Below are 26957 nucleotides of genomic sequence, written 5' to 3'. Positions count from 1 at the left end.
CAGCAGCAGGAGTTAAACTCACAGGAGCATTTGTCCGCTGGGCTCCAGACTGGTCCGTCTCTCCAGGATTGGTGGGGGCCGCTTGTTTAAGCCAATAGGCAGGGCGCACCGCTAATGTCATTTCACTGTGACCGCCGAGAGGAGCACCACCATAGCGCACCGCGCGCCACAGAAATGACTGAGATGTGGTGACAGTGGGTGAAGTCGGACCTGGCTCTCCCTCTCTTTCTCCCATGCAGCCCGTATCTGGGGTTTAAGCTTATCGCTCTCTGCACAGCTCCGGGTTCAGCTTCGAGGCGCAGTGGTGCACCCTCTCTGGACTTTTCATCCGATGCCAATGAGACGCAGCGTGAATCGCCTTTCTCACTTCAGGAATATTGGATCTGGATACCCGTTTCACTGCGACTGAGCGCTTTGGGGGGTGAGTGGACCGAGACAGTTTTTTCTTTTTCTTTTTCATAGTTGTAATTAATTCGGGCAGTTCCTAAATAGGCCTATGTTAGACTTTTTTCTTTTTTTTTTTTTTAATCATAAAGTTTATTTTTCAACTTTCACACTTTGAAATGACGCCAAATAGAAAAAAATGGTGCAGGGACAAAGACAAATGCGCACTGACATCAACTGCTGTAATGAGAAAAACAAACAGCACTTGAACAACACACAGTGGGAAAACAACCCGTATAACACCCAGCAACTCAAGTGCTATTCTCTAAAGGTCACGGGCCACTCATATCAGCCTCAATAAGCCACGAAACTACGGCTTTAATCTCCTCATCCAACGATGTTGCTTTGCGCTTTTACGCAGCACAGACACGTTTCACTTTCTCCCCTCCTTGCGCGCCGTGTAGCCACAGTAAACCTCGTTTCTGTGACGCTGAAGAAACTTGAAAAGACGTGGTGCGTGTGGGAGCGTGGAGTCCTCGGGGCCGGGGGCGTCCAGATGTATGGACTCAGCTGTCGCCTGTCACTTTGGTGACAACTGGTCGGCGCTCTGTGACCGCTGCCTGTCCGCCACTGCAGGGCTCCATAGCTGTCAGGAGTGTGTGCTGAGTGAGGGAGAATGCGGTCGCACAGCCCGGCCACAGACAGTGCGAAGAGTCACTCTCACTTTCTTCACTTCTAACTGATGGATAAGATTAGAATGACTTGACCAAAAAAAATAAAGAAACTGGTAGATTCGTTGCATCTAAAATTTAGACTTTTAACTGTTTAAATAAAGTAAACGAGCACATCTGCCTGCTTGTTTTTCTTTGAGTCAGTGTTGATCCTCTTGATAGTGTGAGCTGCACATAGTCCTGCCTTATAGAGCAGATACCCACTGGGTGGTTTCAATAGTGAGCCGTAGTGATTTAATTAGTTGTTAGTTGATGCACGTTTTTGCAGTGGAGTCAGCTCTTTGTGGAAAGTAAAAGCTGCTTGATTGAGTTCATCACTCCTCGTGGACCTATCACAGAGCTAAACATGCCATAAAAGTGTTTCCCTTGGACAACAATGACACACCCTCCTGTTTCAAACATCCCCATTCTCAGCTGTGATAAAGCGTTAAAACTTGTAAGGCACAGGAGAGCAGGCGCTGTTATATTTAACCAAGGCTGTCTACAATAATAATTTTTGCTCTCCACAGAGCACAGTAAACATCACCATAAGCCATTAAAGTCCTGTGCTTGGTCTCGTGGGGGGGGGGGGGAGGGGGGGCTGGACTTGGATCAGCAAAGTCAGACCGGCCTGAAATCTGTCACTATGGCCACAGCTGACAAAAACAGAGCACTGCCGATGCTCGGACAGTTCAGCTAGATGCCTTGAAGTGAGAGCAGCGGATCCAGGATGGTCTGTACATGGTCTGTATGTAGACACATCGGATACCCAGATTGCAGAAGTGATTTTAAAGTGGGGTAATCCAAGAAAAAAAAAAGGATTTTGAAAAATACGATTGCAACTTGGAGCAATTCAACAGCACAAAGGGGGAAGATTAGCTGCAGGTTCTGTTCAGTGTCAGCGACGCCACTTCAAAGTGGAACCCACCAGCTCCAGGAGCTATTTTCAAACATGGACACACACACACACACACACACACACACACATCCATGATTACAGCGCTACAATCTGTCCAGACACTGGATGAGAAGAAAAGTGAAAAAAAACAAATAGTCTGAGTTGAGTGTTGGGGTTTAGAGATACAGGGATGGGAGCGCAGAGAACAGAACCAAGGTGGTGGTGTCACCTAGTGGCTAGAATGGAGGTAGACGGCTTCACTGCCTGGGTGTCACACAAACTCACCAGTGGTGTTGTGTTAAAAACTTGAACTCCTTTTACATGTGAGTGTAAGGAGAAAAAAAAAAGCTTTAAAGAGATTCTGTAGACAGGTTCAGTTGGCCTTTAAGCCTTTACACTGATGTGTATAGGCCCTATGAGACTCTATTGATGCCAGTGGCCTACAGTTGAATGAGGGCACATAGCTGCCCTACAAAGGCAAAGTGTATCTGCATTTTTTTTGACCAATCAAAAGTGTGGCATATTCTCTTCAATCTGGTAGAATTTGATATTGGTACTGCTAAAATTTCCAGTGTTATTGGGCTTTTTATTTTGCTGTCCATCCAAAAAAGCACTGTGAAACCAAGGCAAAGTGCAGTATCTGCAAAGAGTAACTGTACTCCCTACATTCTAGAATTTACTCTATAATTCAATTGGAGTAAAACCAAGGCAAAGTGCCGTATCTGTAGGTAATACCAAGCCAAAGTGCAGTATCTGCACCAAAACCAAGGCAAAGTTGTAGTATCTGCCATAAAACGGTCAAAATTGGTCACAAAGCCAGAAAGACTAACTACAAAATACATTTAATTCAATTATAGACTTGGTACAGTAGTTATTCATAATTTGATGCCTAAACCTGACAATGAAAAACACAAAAAGCTGTTTTTCTCAGTTTGGCATTTTTACAGATACTGCACTTTGCCTATAGGGCAGATAGGCCGACAAGCTGCCACATCGTTCCTAATAAATGATACACATACATTCACTGTGAATGTTATTTGATGCATTGGCACACTGTTTATCCACTAAAACCCGGGTCTCATAATTCACAGCTGCGCTTATTTAATGTTTAGATGATCTACCGGGCCCAGGCATGTGAGTTAGGGGAGATGTGAGCCGAGCTTATGTTTTCAACGATCTGCTGCAGGTGAGAATTCTCTGTGATGATTAAAGTTATTTATAGACTAAACGATTTACAAGTGGTGTTTTTGGAGCAGGTCCACGTGTCACATGGTTTCCAAAGCCTTGAAGTGAATCAAAGGTGCCATTAATAGAATCAAAAAGCTTGTTCTGGATGTTGTGTGTGAATGTGAGAGTGGAATACAATAGCTGGCCTTATCATCATTTTTCTTGGCCGCAGCAATGGAAACAGTTCTGATCCCCCTTCGACCAACTTGGTGTTTACAAGTGCTCGCTTTAGTAAAAGTGGATTATGTTAATGGTTTATTTTAATACCAGAGCACACAGTTAAAAAGTGGGGGATAGAGGACTGGGCAGCAGATAAGCATAGGTCTGCATTTTGAGCTAATAATGCAGCTTTCATCTGGAGCAGCTAGCTATAACATTAGCACACTTAGTGCCCAGCAAGAGCAGCAGAGGTGGAGACAAATCACAGACATGAAGCCAGGCTCAGACATAAACAGTGGGGCATGTTGTGTGTGTGTGTGTGTGTGTGTCTGATGGACAGAGACAAAGTGTTCACCTAATATATGTGTGTGTGTGCGTCTGTAGGTGTCGGTGAGCGTGAGCCGAGTGTGAATGAGCAGAATATAAGTCGCGGTGCCTGTCTGTATACGTTTTCCTACTGTTGATTTAAAAGGCCAGTACCAGTGAAATGTACACAGAGACCTGTTTGTGCAAAAGCTAGAAATGAATCACCCTCGCGTCCATGTAAATCGCCTGCAAGCCAAACACTCTGGCAGCCTTTTATCCCCAGACGTGGTCCAGCTCACCGCAGCGGGGGCTAAAAGCAGAGCGGGACAGGGCCCGTGTGTTGTGAGGAGCTGTCAGAGGACGCCAGTCTTTCATGGCCCTGGATGGAGAGATGTGGCACGGAGTCGGGTTGCCATAAGACAAACTCCAGAGAGCAGAGCCCATTGACTGTAAACTGTTTGTGGTAGGTTGGCAGAAGGCTCGGATGAAATACGGCTTGTTTGAACGCCGGTGGTCCCAGAATCTTTGCGGGCACCGGGCCACTGACTGGCTCGAGCGGACGGTGGCCCCGGATTGGTCAAATTTAGTGCACTGTTACGCTGACAGCGGATAACCACCGCGGATGCTGCTGTCTGCTGGGAGAGATTATAACTTTTGCGTGTGTTGCCATGTGGTAGAAGTTCTCCCCGCCTGTATCTTTCAAACAGCATCATGTATGAGAGTCGGTGGGATTTGCCTGGAGCGGTGGCACACATTGGATCCACATGCTAAGCATTATTCTAAAGTGATTAAAGGTAGTTAGTGATTTAGCGCCTCCAGGCTCAGCCCTGTTTATTAGGAGCTGCAGGATGATGTTAGAGGGAAACGGGTTTGGCTAGCACACCGGAGTTCAGTGCCCCAGCACAACTCTGGTAACCACACGGCATAATTGCGGGACCAACCGTCAGACCACCGCGATGATGAAAGCCATCCCCCCGACACACATGTTTCATTATCACCACCATGTATAGGCATGATGCTCAGCTCCGAATGAATACTGGGTAATAAGCACGGTGCAGTGCTACAAAGGCGGTTATTATCAACATGTCTGTCTTTGATATAAAAAAGGGGGGAATAACAGATGTGATGATAGCAAAAATGTCAGCAGCTTCAGCCGTGGAGTTGTTGGAAAGTTGTCCTGACCCGGCCTGACACAAACATGGCCGCCCGCAGGAGGCCGTGTTTGTCCCTCTGCAAACATCTATGGGGGATCCATCCAAGCAATCACAGCATCGCTGGGCTAGAAGCAAAAGAAAACATATTACTCTGAGATAGTCGTTAAAAAGCCCAGCTCATTTCCCCGGCACACAACAGGGGATTCAGCCAAAGCTTTCCGGACCCCTGGCTGGAAATATGCTAAACACCCCTAACCCCCCCCTCGGCCCCCTCCCCTCCCTCTCCTTCCTGTGGCTCTTGTTCCTCCGGCCCTGTTGGCATTGTCACAGGGGTGGAGTCGGTGAGCGTGGATGATATGGAAAAGGTCAATAGGGTTTAAAAATGGACTCCGCAGGGTAAGGGATTTTTTGGACTTACAACAAAGGTATTTTCTGAGAATCTTTGGAAAGGTTACAGTTGCAGATGGTGGGGACAGTCGCTCTCAAAACATCTCTACGCTGACATGTTGATCCTGACATATTTTACTGTGTCGTTAATCAGGTTTGGAAACACGTTTATGTTTTCAAGAGTTTTTGTCCAATTCCCATATCATAAAATGCTAAATATAATAGATTCCTAGTATCTTCCAGAATATTCAGCTGTCTGTACTCTACTAGATTTCCAATACAGTGCTGAGATTTATAAAGAGAAGATCCCCCTTCCATTTCAGTATGACAAGCATTTCAGTGGCTTTGGCGTTGTTGCACATTGACACAAATTAAGTGTAATTAGAGACAGTTATTATCCTGTTTGTTGATTAGCAGCATTGGGGCTGACAGACATGTTCATTAGTTTCTCAATTCAGAGTGTGACAAAGCAGTGTAGTGCTCACATGTTCACTGACACAGCAAAAATAGTTTGATGCATTTCATTTAACCATGCAATGTACTGGAATCAGTTAATGCTACACAACAGCAAACGTTCAATTCAAAAACATGACAAAATATCTCACTGTGACACATGATGCGTACAGACACCTGGATAATCTCAAAATACAATGTTCACTGGTTAACATGGTTTTGTTTATGCTCTTGTGCAAATAATATGCTGAGAACACGAAGCAGGATTCAATACAAACTAAATTTGAATTGGAATGAGTATCAATAAAACTGACTCGTAACCGAGGTGATGCACTCACTCACAAGAGATACACAGATGTACACTGACATTTCATTCTAAACATGCTCTTTCTGTCAGTTCATTCTTTTTTCTTCTTACCAAACATTGTATTCTTCAATTTTTGATTTTCATTTGTCTCTTGAAAGAATGATATCAGAAACATCTGTTTCCAAAACAGAAAAAAAAGTGCATCATTTGATTGATTTAAAATATGGGATTCAGTGTACATTAATATTTGTATGGATGTACTGGATACATAAACATGCGTGGGTGTTTTGATGACTTCATTCAGCCTACAAGATAAAACAAATGCTGTAGTTACAACAATTACAAAACATGGAGTATGGTTACTATAAACTTTTAGTTTTTCCCTCCCAGTGCCACTCGGCCCAGTTTATATCAATATTGATATTTTAGCTTATGACATGAAACTCTTTTACTCCCTCATACACCCATACTGAATATGAATATGAATGTTGCACAATTAAACTCTCTCTCTCTTTATGCAACTTTGTAATTCTTAGATGGACGTTGGAATAGAAGTGGAGGACAAAAGACGGTCTGTGGTTGATAGGATAGGTGTGTGAACTGTGAGTGTGTGAATGTGTGTGTATTCAAGTCCAGTGAGCTACAATCTGAAGGCCTCAGGAGGCCTGGGCCGGTCTAACAGATATACAGCCCAGACATAGGGTCATTAGTGCCTGGGATCTGTGTGTGACAGTGTGTATTCATGTGTGTGTCTGTGTGTTGGCACCATGTATGTGTGTGGAATGGAAAAAAAGGACAGACCTGGCTGCCTTATCACCCCCTCAATTAAGGATACCAGTCCTCCAGGGCGACGCTTATTCTTAGAAACCTCACATGTAATACGTCTGTTTGGGTCAGCGTCAGTGTGTTATTTCTGGAGCTGCTAATACTGAGCTCACACTAATGACACCAAACCATTTTCAGCCAGCGTGAAGGAACATGTGACAGACTGGAGCTATGTGTTTTGAAAAATAATAATCCTTCTCACAAACTCCGAGCTCCCTTTAAAGTTTTTTACTCCTTTTCAAACCTCATAAAACATTCTTGGTCAAGTGTGTGTGTTTGCCCACGGTCGGACGGGACACATGCACAGATGTACACATCTGGTGAGCCACTGCTCTTGTTTTCTTAGGGAGCCCAGCCCCTAACAGGAAGACAGTGCGAGCATGGCAAACAAAAGCGCGGCTCTTTGAACCGGCCTCTCACCGGGAGCTGCCGTCAGGTTGTTGAGGCCAAACGAAGTGTTTCTGTGTCAGCTCAGTGGGCCCATTGTGGGCCCTCAGGCTGCTGCTCTGCAAGACATGTCCTCAGCTGGCCTTGGTCAATATTGACCCATCTATACGTCATGCTATGACATCTACTTTCACTGGGATGGTTATTTCCAATTTGGTTTTCAATGTTTCTTTGACATAATATCTCATTTTACAGTAAAATGGGCATTTATCAACTACAGTATAATACACTGTGTTTTAATGAATTTTGACTGTAACATCTACTCTGTATTTTTACAGTTATTCTATGTAGTTCTATGTAGTCTATTTATTTGCTGCCAGTGCTATCACCGTTTTTTTTTACAGTTTTTTTTTACAATGTAGATTTATTCTGTTTGTAGGGATGAATGATAAGAGATGAGCATGCAGCAGATACTAAACATAACTCCCATGACAGTGAACTTAAAAGCACATACAGATTGTCCCTTTACTGTTGCAGACCAGTTTTAAAGAATTAAACCTACAAACATCTTGAGCCAAATGATTATCAGGCACAAATATGTAGGCCATGTTGCCTGAGGCATGCTCTCACTCCAACTGTAAAAAAAAAAAAAAAAAAAAGATGATGTCAACAAGTCATCTGCAGATGATATATCAAAATATGAAAATGTGCGCTGAAAGCCACAAAGGACCCAGAGAAACCGATTCAGAAACAGATGCACAGATCATTGCAGATAATCTCGCCTCCCAAGATGCAGGGCCTCCATGCACACATGCCCTCTTTGCCCTTTTTTCAGAAATATGAATGATCTCAGATCCAGTATCAAATTCAAACAATACAATACCTCAACGAGGACTAAACTTCCAGTGGTGCATCATCATCTCATCATGAAAGTAAGTTCTTTTTTTTCTTCTGTACATTCAAATGGGAGTCACATGAGGAGGTGAAAGGGTCAACAACATCAGAGCAACAGGCAGCCTTACAGCGGAGATCATTGGGCCTCTCCTCTGCTCTTTCTACTGTTTTTACTACCACCTTAATGACTTAAATTGTGTCCAATTAAGCAGAGCTGGAAAGAAGCATCCCGGCTCTCGGTGCTCAGAGTTCCCTCTGTGCTGTGGCAGTGGAGCATGTGTTTAATTAGAACGCTCTAAAAAGACTGTAACGGAGTGTTTCTCCAGGAATGTTAATCATTAGTGGGATCCTGACTGAGCAGCTCTTAACTGTTTTAGAGTATTGTTGGATTCCACGGTTTGCCTTTTGAAGCCGTGCAGCCCAGGAAAATGCTTCCACGTGTGGGAATTGCCAACTTTTCCTCTTCTTTTTTTTTTTTTTTTTTTTTGACTGCATCCTCTCCGTCTTCAATGACTTGCTCGTAGCACTCTTGCCCAAGTATCGCCTGTTTTGTTACGGCGGGCTCATTCATGTGTCCGTTTGAGCCCGGGGCTGGAAACACACAGGAAATAGTTTTCTTGCCATATGAAGGATATACTGTTGAACTCTGAGGAAAGTTGAGGAGAGAAACCCAGATGTGTGTGTGACGTGTGAGGTTTAAGTGGTGTGTGAGTTGGACTGTGAAAGCGTGAGGTCATAAGCTAAAAATGTAGTCTGAAAAGTTGCAAGTGTTGAACCTGGACACTGATGGGGTGCTGTTACTACAGGAGTGATGAAGCCTTTTCACATTACATAGAAAAGAAAGCATGGAAAACCTGACAGTTTTCCTGTGCATTGAAAAAAAAAACTTTATTAAAGAGATGTTTTTGGGTTTTTTTTAAATCGCAGAAACAGAGAAAGTTACAGGCTTAAAGGTCCAGTGTGTAATGTTTGCTGAGGTTTATTGGCAAAATCTGAATATACTACCAATGAATATGTATAAGTGTATAATAGCTAAATGAAATCTATTTGGTTTTAATAGCCGTATAATTCTTCTTTTATACATATAGCAAGGAGTGTCACCATCTTGTGCCGCCATGTTTGTATGGAATGGAAAATCCAACCAACCAGAGAGCACGTTTCAAGAGTTTCATTTTCACAAATAAACAACGGAATTATTTAATAGATAAATAATAGAATCGGGATGCAAGATGCCACTGTTTTCCCCTCATTTTACACACTGGACCTTTAAAGTGTTTAAAGTGTTTTGTAATTTTATGTCTATATTTAACCAGTTCAGTTTGTCCATGGAGACCACACATGACAGGCTGTGCCCTGTGCTGATCCAGTGCTTTTGACAGTGCAAGTGTGTAGTGTAAGAGCAGCCCATTCATCCTCAGCCCACTCTGTGTGTAGACAGCCACAGGCTTTTGTTGAGTTATAGTGTCCTCAAATAAAGGGGCTTCCTCTCTTTAACAGCCCCGGGAGCTCTGTCGCTCCACTTCCCATTGTTCCCAATGAGGTCCGGCTTTTACAACTAGGTGAGAGGGTGTCAAATTGAGGGTGAAATATGACCCGTCCCGATCATACATCTCTGCAATGTTTGGAAAAGCAGTTAGAGAGCAGTGTACTTATGATCAAGTGGAGAAAGCACCAGTGGGCTGACAACAGGCTGTGTACAGAGATGTGTTATGTCATGTATTACAGGTTAAAAACTGGACATTCGTGTTGTATCACATTACACACAACAGGGTTACAGTAAATTTAATAAAGCAGGAATAAATGGATCGATATGTTCTTTGATTGTATCCATGAAATCAGGACCATTTAAACTGACATCATCTACTTAATAATCACTGCGTTGGTTTTATACAATACCATTACATGCTGTAATCTAATTGAACACACACTGCTTGGTTGTAGACTTTGGAGGTATTATGATCTTTTCTTGTTAGAAAATTAGATTTTCAGTCAAGAGTTGAAAAGTGCAAATGTCATCATTTCTCATTTCCAATTTAGCCCAATAAATTTTGATTTCTTCCTAAGAAACACATGATCTTTAGTGAGGTCAGAGTTCAAGTGAGTAGATATTTCTCTTTAATTTTTACAAATGTCTGGTGTCAGAAACTAAGCTCAGATCTAAGCTTTGGCCTCAGCTGCCTCCAATGTGTCAGAGTGAACCAGTAAAAAAAAGGGGGTTATGTGAGGGTTATATGGCTAACAAGCCCACAGTCTGACCTGAGTTTGTCAGCGCCAATCTAGCTAAGTCAATATCAATGCACTGACTGCTCCACCAGTTGACCTTTTCCTCTCTCTTTCAAGGCGTAAAAAAGGATTGTTGTTACAGTAGAGTGATAGGCTTTTATTGGCCTTATAACTGAGGCCTTTGTTGGCCCTGTGTCCTGATAATACCCATTGGCAAGTCATTTAAACCTTGAGAATGCCTACTTTTTATAAGGAAGCTCACACACCAGTGAGAGCTGTCCTCAACAATGGTCATCAACGACCGCAAGTTAGAGACTGACCTTCCCTTTGCCCCCGTGCTGCCCCACTTTTTATGACATGTCTTATAGGAGCAAAATTTGACTCATTTAAAGCCAGTGGAGATTACGTCCTCACTGTGAGGGATACATAGTATCCGGCTGTGTTTATAGCCGCTCTTCTTCAAGGACGTGTTTGGACCAGAGAAGAATGCAGCTTTATCATCTGGCTGTTGGTTCTGATGATCCTCATCCCTGTCCTGTCATTGTCAGGGCATGCTGGTCATGGACTACCTCGCCGCTAGCGCAGGGTGCTTTTTTTTTTTCTTTTGTTTTTTTGTTTTTTTACAGCGGTGAGAAGGTGCAGACCAGGTGTGAGGTGCTGTTCAGGTCGTTGTGCCTATGACAGGGGAATGGGGCCGTAAAACCCCGGGGCCATAGATTTATGGGTCATCTGGTGCTCTCTGAGGTCAAGGGTCAGGGATGCGTGACTTGTCCATCTTTATATTATTCAACTATCTGAGGTGAACCTTGAACTGTGCAGCCAGTTACTTCTAACTATAGTCACATGTACGTTATGGGCGTAGGATGTTTTTTTCTGATGCAGGTTTCCCAGTGGGGGGAATAAAGATCATCCACAGGCCACTTTAGCTTGTTGTCCACTCCTCAGTTCATTGTCAAAGGTCATTGTTTCTCTTAAGCGATTTCAGAAGAGCTCACATTTGAACTTCAGTTGTCTCTCTGAAGTGTTAAACTTGTCTGTTTACTCTCTTAAGGAAAATTAAGTCGTCAATGTGTTTAAATTCAATAAGCCTGCCACTCATCTCTATGTTTTGATCCTATTAGGAGTAATTGTTTTAACTCATGCTGGTGTTTCCAAGTAGGGTTTGCAACTTCTGTCCAGCTTCTCTTAGCTTTGCATTTAGTTAATGCCCCCCCTCTCCCCTCCTCCCACCCAATGGCAGGATGCTGTGTTGTCCCTCCCCTCTAAGACTTGCTAATGGAGCAGGCCGCTGAGTCTTTTGGATCAGCACAAAAGCCTGAGGTTTGCTGTGAAAGGGTGCCTCTCCTCCCTGGCCTTGGCTGCTACAATGGCTTTGTCCACACACCCACCAACACACACACACACACACACACACACACACACACACACACACACACACACACACACACACACACACACACACACACACACACACCTACAGTACAAGCACCATGCAGGGGTTAACATGCACTGGCTTTATTCTGCTTTGGATGATTTCCTTTTTTATTAAAGGGAACATCTACAGGTCTAAGTTTAACATTATATCAAATGTTAATGACAGAGAAAATACAGTCATCATCTACCACCCACTATGTGATATTTCAACACTTAAATGGTGTGAATGTGAATGTGAGGTGTGTGGGCAGGCAGAGGACGGGGAAACTGACACTTAGTCAGGCTGTCAGTCATCCACAGATAAGTTAAACTAAAAAATAGTCGCTTCGTTTTTGGCAAACATTTTCTTTAAAGACTGAATAGATAACATGATAAAAGCAGACTGTGGATAGTGCACCAGAATAGCATTGAATCTACTGTGGATATGTGCTAAAAAGTCAAAACTTTTCTTGTTTCCATCTATAAAGTCATTTGAAGGCACTTTTGACGAACTACATAACGTGTGACCTCATGAACCCTGTTATATCAGTGCTCATTTAAAAAGCCCACAGCGTAAATGCTTCCTGCATGTGTTCAAGTTCACAGAGTTACATCCTGACGTCAGCGCCACAAAATTAACACAGCTGCTAAAATGTTTATAAAGAAAGCAATTTTAGCTGTTTATTGGAATCCTTGCTTCCCAGTAAAATGTTCTACTGCTTTGTTTTACAGTCTTAAAGTATGTTAAAGCTCCACAACAAAACCTCACACAGAAAGGGATCGAGTTGTAGCTATTATGCACGCTGTAAAATGGGTCCTTTTGGGGGGAAAGTAACACTTTTACATTGCAACCGAACAACTGCAAAGGGATGCAAAAGGTGCAACTGTCCAGGGTTTGACCTAAACCGGTCACTTTTGTTTTCTAAGGCAACAGGAAGAGAAGCACGTCTTGACATTCCTGCAGAGGTGAAGGAGAGGCAGAGGTCAACTGTGTCCTCCTGAGGGAGTTTCAGTAGATGTACAAAATATAATATAATTACATGATTAAGGCAGAACAGGAAGCCTGGATATAAACTAATATCAGGTTTATTTCAATAGGGATATGAATTAGAGATGTAAAGTAAACATGTCCCATACAAATTTCAGACATAACTTAAACAAAAGTGTCATCCATCATATTGGAGAAGATGGACAAATTTTAACATTAAACAATTACAATTCTTTCTAAAATAGTCGTCATATAGTTTCTGCAGCATTGTCATTGAACTCAGTCATTATTATGTTCATTCTCTTACTGCAGTATGACTTCTCAGATTCCCATGTTGGCTTTTTGTATGACTTTTAAGTTGATCCGTACAATGTTGGACGTTTTTAACCCTCATGTAGACAACGTTAAGCTGATAATAACAGACGTGCGGTTTGCGATATAGGATTTGCGTGATTTATGTGTCAAAGGTCCGATCGTCTCATTCGGAGTCGCTGACATCATGTTCAGTCACTGGAGGGGTTATGTGAGGATGAGTCAGGATGTTGTCGATGGCAGGAGGCTGGATAAAATAAAGTGTCTTTTGTTCACTCGAGCCCACAAAGACTCTATAAGCATAAAGCTGTAGTCAGCAAACTTTGTGGCATTACAGGGCACAAAAAAAACACAGAGAGAGACCAACACCAGATAAACCAAAGACTCACTGTGATGTTCACCACTTTCCCCACATGTCTGGGCTGTTGATAGGAAAAGGACAAAGGAGAATGTCATGCGAAAGCTGTTGTGGATGCAGGGCGGTCGGTGTGGTGAAACGAGCTCTGCCATCACTGATGTGCTACTTTAAAAGCGCAGTTCCTGTGAACTGGAGCTCTACCGGTGGTTCTCATTTGGAAGCATGTGTTTGAAGTTTTGAAGGGGAGGGTCAGCGGAGGAGAGAGAGACGCCTCGCTCCTTCCATACCCTGCCGTGACTGGCTGCTCGGAGGGTTAAGGGGGGCCGGGCCGAGGTTAGGAGGGGGGGAGAGGAGGAGGAGGAGGAGGAGGAGGAATGGTTGGTGAGAGAGACAAGGGAGGGATGACCATCTGGTTGAGCTCCTCCATGTACACGCACGCGCACACACCCCTCTCAAACACTCTCTCCCACGCACTCAGACAGACATCTCCCTGACTTCTTCCAGTCTCAGCTCTGATATGGGCTGTTGCTGTGCTGCCAGCCAGCTCTGCTAGACTATAGGCTGACTGCTTGCTGCTCCTGTCCTGGAATTAGAGCTCTAGAGGATCTTGCATAGATATGGAGCCCAGAGGCTTTGGAAGAATCTAGGAACCAGATCTGGTGGTAATAAGATCCTTTTTCCTGCTCGCCTCTGGAGAGTTGGCCTACACTGAGGTAAGACCAGCAGGGAAATGACTGAACAAGATGTAATCAGGTTTCTCAACAGACTGTTTTGGTTGTAGTGAGGGCTGAAGTGGAGATGTTAAAGTTGTTTTTTTTTGTTTTTTTTTTATAGATTTAACAATATTTTTGTTGTTTAGTTTCATGGGAGGACGCTGTAATTATAAATCACAGTATTGCATGATTCCCAGCTTATTCTATAGGGATGGAGGTCTGTGCAGCTTATACTTGTAGTGATGAAAATACTATTCTTTTCCAATTCCAGTGGTCTCCTACTCTGCGCTCAGAATCCTCCACGGGGATGTAAAAGTATTCAGTGTCTGCTATGTGACAGCAGCACGTGTGGTTGTGTGTATGCATGTGTGTGTGTGTGTGTGTGTGTGTGTGGAGTCTTAGTTCAGTCTGGCCAGTGCATGCAGGTGGTCTCCCTAGTGCAGACCTCTGTGGGGATGTCACTCCCCTCCATTTGGTCTTGAAACAACACTCCCCCTGCCACGAAAAGGAGGCTTCCATAAGTTGACCTGAAATCCAGCCATGCAACACTGCTGTAAACCCAACTCCTGTCTGGTTTATATGTCCTTCCTCTGTCTTTTCTTTTTGGTATAATGATGCTCGGTTGTTTCAGTTACACTGCTTCACACAACAATTTTATTGTCTAACAAGTCTGGTTGAGCCTGGAGTCTGAGATTTTGTCTTTTTTTCCCCTCAACAATATTAAAACATTTCATTATGTGCCAGAAGTTGACAGGTTGTCATTTAAAGATTTATGTGTACAGGGAGGGCAACAACAACATGCTACATATTTCTCTGCAATTAAGACACATCTTCTCTTACAAACGAAGAAACTGATCTGAGTTCAAGCTCAAGTAAGCAGGGGACTCCGAACAGAAAATCTTGTTTTTCGCTTTGACTAGAGCCTATGTTGCATTGCTGAGCTTGCAGCAGCCAAGTTAAACATGTAGGGCCGGTCCAAGCTGACAGAGAGCACTGTGTTGGCTTGTGTGCATGTCCATCATCCACTTCCTAGAGGAATATAGACAGTAATTCAGACCAGAAGCTGCTTATTTTTCCTGTGCGCTCTCTCAAGGGTTGTTAATCCAAGGCTCCAGTGTCTGGATTTTGTGGGACTCTGGTCGAGGTGTTGTTGAATGCTCTTTTTTAAACGTCACTGGAGGCTGTATTTATTGGTCAGTCGCAGTATGAGGTCCTGTGAGAGGTTTTATGCACCATAAAGTGATAAATACGATTACACGGCATTGAACACGTGATGCTGAGTATCTACAGTTCTGTCTTGAGGGTGAATACTAATTTTGTTTCCGCGGCGAATCAGGTTTTTGCACCCACTCCTTCGCTGAGCTTCTGTTACACAGAGCTCGTTGCAAATGTAAAACTTTCTCTGTAACAGAACTATTGCTCATTGTGCACTTTCTGTCCAAGACACAGATCTCTTCATTCATTCTATGTTCTAGTGGGAGGCTGTGAAGCTATAATTCACTGAAAACCTTTCAAAGCCAGGATGTTTGAGCTTCCTTCTTTCACCTGCCTTGACTTAGATTCCCTCCCTTTTTGTAGAACAAGACACATTAACATTTTCATACATGTCAGTCACCCCGTTTTAACCCCAGCCTGATGGAACCCCCCTCCCGTCACCTTCTGGCCCGCTGTGGGCAGATCAGTCAGATATGCGGGCCTGCAGCTCCCAAAGCCATGTTAACAAGCACCTTTACAAAAGAGCGAGGGGCTGTTAAACATTCAGGACTGCAGGGGTCTGGTTAGTGTGGGAGGAGGGCAGGGCATCTTGCAAACCATAAGTCTCTTGTTAGATGAGAAAACCTTTAAAAAGCCAAGCACACGTGATGAGTCAGTGAGTTGGCAAGTCGGCGTGAGCATGGTTAGTTGGTTAGTTGGCTCGGATGTTTCCGTCATTCAAAAAGTTAAGGAAGCGTTCTGGAGGGAAGTCAGAGGAAATGAACTGCACGACATGCAAAGGGGAGAAATTAGCATGCATGCGCGCAGATGTGGTGGTTGTATAAGAAGTGGGTTTTGCCTAACACCGAGCCATGTACATCCTGGATTCGTCTTCACGAGCCTGGCTGAAGTTCAAGCCTTGACATTCCTGTGAGTCAGGTTTGGCTGCGTGAGAGACATACTCGCCGAGAACTCGGCCAACACGCGAAAGCAAACATCTTTTTAACAAATGTAGCGCATGAGTGAGTCTGTGACTGATAAAAAAAAAAGAAAAGAAAAGAAGAAAAAAAAGAAGTGAGGCTGTGAAGTGTGAGTCTCTGGGCTCCTGACTGAACCTGCCTATAGTTAGCTATCTCCCATGTGAAACCTTAGCTTCTCTCAAACAAGGCCACATTTTTTCGCAGGTTATTTTGGTCTCATTTGCAAGTCAATAGATACAAATAGAACAAGAGAGCGTCTTATTTGTCACTCGGCTCACTCATCTGAAGACAGGTTATCTGGGTTTGAGGGCTTTAACTGTCATGTATATGGAGATAACACACCACATCCTCAGGAGGAAAAAAAAAAAGGAGAGATAAACAGGCTCCTGATGGAACAAGCCTTCAGTGAATTCCTTCACAAAGGCGCCATTGTTCAGGACATTAGAGGCGTTTTAATGGGACATGTCATAAGCCAATCCGCCTGACTTGACACTTTGTGGAACAATGCAGTCACGAATTTCCTAAAAGAAAAAAGAAAAAAAAAAGCCAATGGATCCCATGCCACTACTATCATCATAGTTTGCTCTGATTGTCTTTGACTGTTCAGCCTGGATGGGATCATGCCAGTAGTTGGCAGTGGTGAGGCCACTGGGGACTGACTTGTCCTTGAGGAAGATGAGCTGATATGAATAGCCAGTAGCTGCCTGGCCTGACATGCACTGTGGAAAGGAGGAGGAGGAGGAGGAGGGTTTGGCATGCCACTATCTCAGAGAGAGTTGCTGCTAAACGAGAAGCAGGGTACATGTGTGTAAAGCTGATTCTGACAAGGTGTTTATGGTACTGTGTGTAAGGACCAGGATAGCCGTGTGCAGCAGTCATCTGTGGATGAGATGCCTGCTGCTTTATATTAATTCATTCTATCCATGTATTTGTGTTTATGCACCATTAGGAGTAGCATCTCCAATTTCGTTGTATCTGATATAATGACAATAAAGCTTCTATTCTTCTATCCGGTAACACTTTACAATAAGGGTCCCTTAATTAACGTTAGTTAGTACATTATTAAGCATTAATTAACTGTTTACAGATATATTAACAATCATTATGTATTACTTAGGATTAGGAAACACATTAATTAATGTAGCCTATTGGCAGGTAATTAATGTTTACTACTCAGAGTTAGTTAATACATTTAAAAGTTGAATAATGTAATTAGTTATCATTATGTATGCATTACTCAGCATTAATTAACACGTTAGTTTATATATTAATGCTTAATAATGTACTAACGTTAATTAAGGGACCCTTATTGTAAAGTGTTACCCTCTATTCTATTCTATTCTATTCCCATGTTAGCTTCATCATTAGGGTGCGTGTACACTCCAAGGGCAGCCAGGCACATATATCACTCCAGGACAGAGTGCAGATTTTCAGGCCCTCTTTACTGTCACCCCTGTGTTCAAAGGCTGCGTTTGAGTGCGTCTGGTTTTCTCAGCTGTCTCTCGGCGGCCCTCGTTTGCCCTTGCCGGCCATAGGGGGTGGAGGCTGCAGGGAGGGGGTGTAAGGGGCCAGGCTGCTGGACACTGACTGGGCTCCCATTTGATCTCAGCTAGGGCCCTTAGTCCTGTGAGAAATGACCACAACTGGACGTCCATTCATCATCTCCGTGTCTGTTAAAGCTTACAGCAGTGCAGGGGATGAAGCTGTAGGTGCTAAGGAATGAGTTGGACAGTGACTAATGAAATTCTTTGAGCTGGTTTGCTTCATAAAGTGAACTCAGTGCTATGTCACAGGAAATAATGTTGTCTCACCACCATTAAATAATAAGAACAAATGACACATTCTTCTGCTTAGAAATAAAAACTATAATGTATAACAAAGCCATTGTAATATTAGTTAACGTAAGCTGTTTTATACATTTCTGAATTAGCTCAGAGTGTGTAATTGTCAGTTGTGGCTACACTGGCTGCCGCTTGGCGACATTTGCATAATGCACATTCAATTTAAAGTAGTTTTTTTTGTAATTTTAATGTAATTTCATCCAACTAAACACAAGTTTATTTAGTCTATCCTGCAGTACAGTGATGTCTACTCTGCAAATGTGTGGACATGCATTAGTGACCAGCACCACCACCACCACACACGTAGGTCAACACTGTGGCAGTCTTTGATCTCCTCCAACTATTTTTTCCCTTCTGTTGCATTGTCAGTGTCCAGCCGAGTATCACTCGACCCCCAGTCCATTCATCCCGTTCCCCCTCCGTCCATCCATCCATCCCTCCCTCCCCATCCGACTGCTACACCTGTGTGGCATTGCTCTGTCCATCTCACAAGATGAAAGGATGATCAGACACTCACTGCGGCAGGTTGGAAAACAAACACTCTGGAGGAAAAAAGAGGAGATGAAGGCACAGACCGGGCTTGTGGGACATTCTCCATATGGTGGCCCTGTCTTAAGGCCAGGCATGTGTTTATACAGACCTCAGGCTCAACTGATCAAGCCAGCATCCAGTCCCATGTGGTGTGGCCCCTCCTGGGACGTTACATGACGTAGCACCACAGCAGGCTAAAATGATGACTCACTCCGACCTAAGCTCCATAGATAAGGTGAAACAGCCAGTGTCTGGTGTTGTTCTCACTTTTTGCGTTCACGACAAAACTTAATTACAGTACGAGAAAGGAATGCGAAGGTCTGCGCAACATTGGCCGTCACTGGGCGTACATATAACCGGCACTGTGCGTATTTATATTTATGATGGGCTAAACCGCTTGTTATTGTCACTATAATGAGATCGGACGTCACCTCTTGAAGCACGGGGAATTTCCTAATGGCCTCTATACCCCAAAAAAGCCACATAAGGATGGCACATGTTTAACTGCCACCACAATAGCAGTGAAAGGGTGAAGTTCTCTTTATGAGTGTCTTTATGAAGTCGACTCATCACCAGAAGTGAACCAAGAAAAGCTTGCTCATATACCATAATGGGCTTTTGAGCGGTGGTGTGGGCCTCATGAAAGAGGCAGTGATAGCGTGATTCAGCCGGCGGTTAGCGTCACTGGAGTGGCACTGACATGAGAGAAAGCAGATTAGATGGAGTGAGCAGGATAGCATTATGTGGGGCCCTGGCTGATGTAATGGCTTGTTAACCAAAATGTCCTTTTCTTGTCCACTTCAATCCTCCCTCCTCTTCCTGTCCTCACCCCAATTCCCCTCTTTTGGTACATTTTCCAGTGAAAAGAGGGTCCGATGAGCCTGGCGGGTGCAGCAGTGTCGGCGGCCGGCTTCCAAGGTGGGGCGCGTCAGCGAGACTTGATGATGGAGCAGAAAGTCAGTAAGCTGACCTCTGGCTTCCAACGCAGCTCCACCTCCGACGACGACTCAGGCTGCGCGCTGGAGGAGTACGCCTGGGTACCGCCCGGCCTCAGGCCCGAACAGGTGAGCAAAAACTCCTGCTTTACAGTGGACCATTTTCTTTTGGTCCACTGTTGATGGAATTCATGAGGGTGTTGTGAGCTCCTGCTTAGTTTGGAAATGGCCTTCTCAAATACAAAGAAGACTTGAAGCACTATATTGTTCTCTTTAACTGTGGTGCCTCTTTCATTGGTTCACAAATCAGTAATTCCCCAAATCACCACAGTGAATAATGATGTATCCTCCTGACAGAGAATAAAAACAGCTCTGACCTGATTCTAACTCCCTTCTAGCCCATTTGCCTGGCCCAGATAAATGCTATTCAGCACATTACTGAATAACATACCAACTAGAGTCTCTGGATAATGGAGCCTATGGGACACACAACATATTTCCTTAAGATTTTTTTGCTTGGTCCCTTTGTTTGAGACAGACTTGTCAGGCCTTACCAGGCAGCCACTTACAGACAGGATGTGTGTGTTTTTATTTACAAACTGCGGTGTGGCAAGGTCTGCTTGTGATTATCAACTCCTCTGTTAGGGATGAGGACTCGGTGGGTCGAGCCCGTCGCTGCTGGCAGGATTAAGAATCAAGGGGCCTTCTTTTAACAAGCCCTCTCCTCCGCTAACACAGGCAGGACTGTTAGTTGTGTCCGCAGGGCAGCCAGTGTGATGTGGCACTTTCCCAAATCCTATGTTTTCCTCTTCTCCCCTCGCTCCTCTCTCTTTTTCTTGCCGTGTTTCTCCCCTCCTTCTCCGTCTCTCTCCATCCCACTTCCCTTGTTAAACAACACACATGGAAGCAATGAGGGGGTGATGGGCAAAAGAGAGATGGGTTTGCAGCAACAGAAAAACCCTGAAGCCCAAACATGCAGGGCCCTTTTATATGGGAAAATGCTTCAGTCAACTGTAATGCCTTTACTGCAGCTATTGCCCTGAATAAACTGAGCATTGTGGGTCGTCATTACAGTGGGGAAACATAGTGATAGCTGACTGTTCCCCTTGCCCCTAAGGAGCTGGATGAGGGGTAATAGCAGCATGAAAATGTGCATAATTTATGGCGTTGGGTTGATTGTCAGGGTAAATTGCTGTTACCCCCCTCTAGACAGTCAAAGCTGCAGGAAGCCCCCCCAACACACAAGACAAGCACATCCCACCTCTTTATCTGGCTGGCTGTAATAGCCCCTCCCTCATAAAGTTTAGTTTTCAGTGGCCAGCCCCAAGGGTCAAAGTGCCACCATGACAGGCTGCTTTGTCCTGTCCCTATAGAGACAAGCATATGACTTTAAAAATACAACCTCTAAACTGATTTGACCTGTTGACCTGTTTGGACTTGTTCAGTAGAGAATAAAACGATCCCTCCAGAGAGCAGTCACCAAAGCTGCTCTGCTGCCGTGTCCTCGTCCCTCTCTGACAGGAAGATGATTTGGGGGTTAAAAACTTCAGCGGACACTTTGATTCCACAAAGTCAGTCTCCCATACACTTTACACAGAGCTGTCCCAGAATGTGTCTCATCACAAATTAATGTCCCGGTTCTTTGGTGCCTTGGAACAGAAATTTGTCTTCATAAACTTTTTATGTCCAAGATAATAAGAATAATATACTGGAGCAATTCGGTGGATGTAAATTTGGGTTTTTAGAAAGCTCAACTTCTGGGGGGGGGGGGGGGGGCAAAAACCAGCTGTATGTTCAGATTGATGACCAGGCATTCTTGAGAATATATCATTTGGAGTGAGTTTCATTTGTCTTTTTTTTTTTTTTTTCCAGCAAAGTTTTACCAAAACCTAGTCCTTTGTCTCGATGCTTTCTAATTTGACTCTGTGTCAAATGATGTGTTCAAATGCATAATGGCTTTTATTCTCTGCCATGATTCTTCCCCCCAGGTCCAGCTGTATTTCTCCTGTTTGCCAGAGGATAAGATCCCTTACGTCAACAGTCCAGGAGAGAAGTTCAGAATCAAGCAGCTCCTGTATCAACTGCCACCACACGATAATGAGGTGAGAATGCTTTTGAGTGCGCGCGCTCGTAAATGCAAGTATCAGAAAATTCACCCCAGCCGGTCCTCTTATTTTTGCCACCGTGACGACAACAAAGATCCACTATCCATTTCATTTGAGTAGCCAGCTGTATCTGTAGCTGCCGCTAAACCCGCAGTGTTAAAAGTCTCGCCATTTCCATGCCATCCCACTAATGTGAGCCCTTGGCATTCACGTTGACATCACACTAGGGGATTTTTGTTCCACAATCTTGTAGACATGTAGTGAGGGCACAATGTGACTTTTGACTTGATGATTTTATGATGTTTGCCGGGAGCCCCCACCAGTAGGATTCCTGTCATAGCAGTGGTTTTTACGAGGACTGCTCAGCAGGAGAGAGGGATGCTGGCTGAAAGAGGCTTTATGTGATGCCACCACCGCAGTGGCACCACAGTTCGACTTGGCTGTCTCTGGTCCTTTGTTGCCCGTCTTCTTGATTTCACTCTAAACACAGGCCTTGTTTGTGTAAACGTCTGCTTTCCCTCTTGTTAAGGCTTTGGGAAACATCAAAAAGGCCTGTTGTAAAAATGAGATTCTCAATCAGGGACTGTGGGTGGAGATATGTAGGGGGGGTGAGTAGGAAGGGCAAGCTGAGGTCAAGAGTTGCCTTTGTTCAGCATGCTCTGGTATGCACTCTGCCCTCTCTTATACTCACCTAAGCTTATAACCTTTATTCGTAGCTGGCAGTCTTTGCCATCAGATATTTCAAGGAGCATGATATAAGAAGGTAATTTGAACAAAAAAAAAGCATAAGCCAACCAGAAAAGGACATGGAATCCACCTATTTCCTGATGTGAAAATGTTATTGGTGATTGTGATATTGGTTTTCTTAACCGCAACTCTCCACCTTCCCTCCAGGTGCGCTACTGCCAGTCCCTCAGCGAGGAGGAGAAGAAGGAGCTGCATATGTTCAGTGTCCAGAGGAAGAAGGAAGCACTGGGGAGGGGCACAATAAAACTGCTGCCCCGCAATCTTCTGAACAGCATCTGTGAGCATGTACGTGCCCTGTCTTGTATCTATTACGTACAACTGCAAATATGGAGAGGATTGGGAGAGTGACCGTGGTATGAACTTGTTTTAAAGTGAAGGACCTAGTGTCTACTTTTTCAAAATCCAAAAGCCTTATTCAAATGAAAAAAAAAAAAAAAAGATTTTCTGCTACACTGCTGCTGTTTGCTGTGCATCTCCTCCATGGGTATTTGGCTAATCTGTACCCAGATTTAACTAAAACCCGAAGGGAAAACAGAAATAAAGATCTCAGTGTCACGCATGGTTTTGAAAAAAAAAATCCCTTAACACAAGCTGGATTTGCAGCCCTGCAGACCAACATTTATTCTCTGCTGAGTAGTTTGGAGTGGGTCAGTAGTGTTTCACTTAGAATTTACTGTGATCATTGAGCAGCCAGAGGGTGCCCATAAACCTTGTCAAAACATCGTCCAACTGATGTAGCTCTCCACAAGACTCCCATGCTTTCTCCTTGCTAGTTTTTTCTCTTGATTTCTTTGACTCTTTTTTTTTTAACAGTGCGCTCTATCCAGAGTCTCTGTAGCTGAATTGAAAAGTCATGTCCTTATATGATGCATTGGTCGGAAAGAAAAATAAATTGGCCACTGTGGGACTGCAACATGATGGGCTGGAGCACACGGATGGGCCAAATATTTACTCCCTCATCAACATAGCAAATGTAGTTGGAAGGCATATAATGATTAGTTGCTATGTGCCTGACTTTGTTTTACATTGGGAACAAATTTGGGCTAAAAGCCAAAGTTATGTCCATGCAGTTGTGTGATAGATGTAATTACCTATATTACAAAATCACTTGGAACTACAGCTTATGTGCATTCCAAGATGTTATATATACAGTATATATTATTGTTATATATCAACCATGTGATCTTGTTTGCATATTCCAGTGTGGTGAAAGCATCAACGGCGGGGAAATGGCAGTGTTTGCCTCGAGGGCGGGCCCTGGGATGTGCTGGCACCCTGCGTGTTTTGCCTGCTCCACATGTAGCGAACTGCTGGTGGATCTGATCTACTTCTACCACGATGGAAAGATCCACTGCGGAAGGCACCACGCTGAGCTGCTCAAACCACGCTGCTCGGCCTGCGATGAGGTAAAAACCGCAAGACTGAAATACTGAGGAAAAAAAACAATATGGCTGAGGGAAAACATCCAGATTCTGACTGTTTATGGTCTTTCAAATTTCCTCTGGGAGAGCAATAACATTTGTCTTATATTCTCCACGATTTGAAAAAATTGAACTTGAAGACAACCTGACGACAGCCAGGCAGGCAAAAGATGTTGGCTGTTTTGTCACACCCACTGTACATCTTTGTCCACAGATTATTTTTGCAGATGAGTGCACAGAAGCGGAGGGGCGCCACTGGCACATGAAGCACTTCTCCTGTTTCGAATGCGAGACAATTCTCGGGGGTCAGCGCTATATCATGAAGGATGGTAGACCATACTGCTGTGGCTGCTTTGAGTCTCTATATGCAGAGTATTGTGAGGCCTGTGGAGACCACATTGGTAAGATGGTGATTTTCTGAGCACTCGTCATGACTGCCTACCCTCAAGTGTAGTAGGCTGCTGCTAACCCTTTCCTCTTTTTCCAGGCGTTGATTATGCCCAGATGACCTATGATGGACTTCACTGGCATGCCACCGAGAGCTGCTTCAGCTGTGCCCAGTGTAAGACCTCTCTCCTGGGCTGCCCCTTCCTGCCGCATCAGGGTCGTATTTACTGCTCCAAGGCCTGCAGTCTTGGCGAAGACGTACACGCCTCCGACTCCTCTGACTCCGCCTTCCAGTCAGCGCGCTCACGTGAATCCCGTCGCAGCGTGCGCATGGGCAAGAGCAGTCGCTCGGCTGATCAGTGCAGACAGTCGCTCCTCTTCTCACCGTCTGTCAACTATAAGTTCCCCGGCTTCAGTGGCAACGCTGAAGACACCCTGACCAACAAGCTGGCACACATGAACTTATCTGATGAGCATTTCTGGAGAGGACGCGGCGAGGAGACCGAGGCGCCCGAGGACCAGGTCGAGGAGTGGGCCGAGCACGAAGACTACATGACTCAGCTGCTGTTAAAGTTTGGGGAACACGGGGTCTTCCAGCAAGCCAACGATTCCAGACCAACAGATTTCTGGATCGCTGAAAAGGATACAAAGTCGAAGCAGGAGTCCTCTAAAGCCGTCGGTGGCAGTGGAGGAGGAAGAGGGAGTCTAGCCAGCAAGAAGTACCAGGCTGACATGTACTGGGCCCAGTCACAGGACGGACTGGGGGACTCGGCCTACGGAAGCCACCCAGGCCCAGCGAGCAGTAGGAAGATCCAGGAGTTGGAGCTGGATCATGGGGCTGGAGGAGGCTTCCAGGGAGAGGAGCCACAGTGGTACAATGACTCTTTGGAGTGCATCACGGACGAGTTCAAGAAAACAGATCAGAGTGTCAGAGACTCCATGGACTCACTGGCTCTTTCCAATATTACCGGTGAGTGTCTGCACCATGATCAATAACCTTTTATGTGCTAACATTGGTTTGGTTCTTGAGTCCATGTGCAAATATCTTACAATCTTTCTCTCTTCTCTCCAGGAGCTTCTGTAGATGGCGATAGTAAAGACAGACCTTTGGTATATTCCCTGCAAGGCTTACATGAACTGGAGACAGAGGACTGTGAGAAAACCAGTAATATGGGAACCCTCAACTCCTCTATGTTACACAGAAGTGCAAATTCCCTGAAAAGCCTTATATCTGAGCAGGAGGAAGAGGTGGAGGAGAATGTTCCAGAAGAGGAGGAGGTGGTTCTGCCAGAGGATCGACCCAAACCTCAGCTCCCTGCCCTCAGGCGGACGCGTTCACAGTCTAGGCCTCAGCAAGTCAAATTCTCCGACGACGTGGTGGACAATGGCCACTATGGCAACTTCCCTGTGCGCCAGCCTCCTATGAGCGAACGGACTCGCCGAAGAGCGTACCACTTTGAGGAGCAGGGCCAGGAGCTGACTCCCGGTCGGCACCATCATCACCACAGGAGGCGCCGCAGCAGAAAGTCTCGCTCTGACAATGCTCTTAACCTTCTGCCCAAGGATAGGGCCCAAATGTGCTTCAAAATGGACCACAGAGGAAACACACATGGTCCCAAGGGGAGCCAAGCCTTCCACGGCCAGCCCAGTCCAGCTGCACTGTCAGACTATGGGCTTCAAGGTCCGGCCATGGGGAGGTTCTTGGGGCTGTACGGGGATGATGACGACTGGTGCTCCACGTGCTCCTCTTCTTCCTCTGATTCTGAGGAGGAAGGCTTTTTCTTGGGTCAGCCTATCCCTCAACCTAGGCCCCACAGACTCTACTACACCGATGACTTGCCCAGCCCTGTGGTTGGCATGTCTTCCTCTCCTTACGGCCAACGGACTAAGTCCAAAAAGAAGAAAGGTCACAAGGGCAAAAACTGTATAATTTCATAAACTTCCATTATCTCTCCGTTAACTCTTCTCCTCAGCTTTGGGTAAAGTTGTGCCATACACCTGCCTCTTGTCCACTGTCTATAACGCAATAACAACTGCTTGCTTATAAATACTTCACAGCACTCAATTTACCAAGGTGTTTGTGTGAGACACAAGTCCTTATTAAAAATCCTCATAGGTGAACGCTTCCGTAGCATTACAGACTGGCAGTAAAGTAAGAAAGTATTTGAGAGTAATGCATATTTATAATACACCATCTATACTGTGTTTATTTAACAGTACAGATATTAATGTATATATTGTAGAATTAAAAAACAAAAACAAAAAAACAAAATGGCTATTTTTATACCCTTGAGTTCATGACATGCTTTGTAACAAAATGGCGTCATCATTGGCAATTGGTACAGAGACATTTTTCCATGAGGGTATCAGAACTGTAATGATGAATTCACTCTGACCCAAGCTCTTCAAACGTGTGTTCTTCCAGGCTTGTGCACCGATTACATTAGACAAAACACTGCGTGTACTGATAGGCCTGGTTGAGTGGTGTATTTATGGTTCACTGTACTGTAAGCAAATCATTGTAATCTGTATAAATGTACAAACTGGAATATAAGGCTAAGATAGATGATAATTGTAATAAAAATTATCTATATATCATGATGTGTTGTTTTCATGTGCTTTTCATGTATTTAATGGATATAAAGAAACAAGAGAAGTAATTGCATTATTCATTGCTTTTATTTACAAATAATCAAAAAGGAAATATTCACAAGTTGT

General features: G+C 44.4%; 1 protein-coding gene across 1 annotated transcript; it reads left to right on the top strand.

Annotated features, from left to right (window-relative positions):
* Nucleotides 1-202: 202 nt before the first annotated feature.
* On the top strand, nucleotides 203-26177 carry prickle1a (prickle homolog 1a; the record flags this gene model as incomplete). The annotated part of the gene is made up of 8 exons (XM_083972980.1): nucleotides 203-421; nucleotides 19505-19708; nucleotides 21568-21681; nucleotides 22579-22716; nucleotides 23634-23837; nucleotides 24067-24253; nucleotides 24340-25209; nucleotides 25312-26177. The coding sequence occupies exons 2-8, from the start codon at nucleotides 19520-19522 to the stop codon at nucleotides 26175-26177; spliced, it is 2568 nt and encodes an 855-aa protein (XP_083829106.1). The 5' UTR covers nucleotides 203-421; nucleotides 19505-19519.
* Nucleotides 26178-26957: the final 780 nt, after the last annotated feature.

Source organism: Trachurus trachurus, assembly GCF_905171665.1.
Source record: "Trachurus trachurus genome assembly, chromosome: 6".
Taxonomy (NCBI): Eukaryota; Metazoa; Chordata; class Actinopteri; order Carangiformes; family Carangidae; genus Trachurus; species Trachurus trachurus.
Note: the sequence above shows the minus strand (reverse complement) of the source record. Positions and strands in the feature narration are given on the sequence as shown.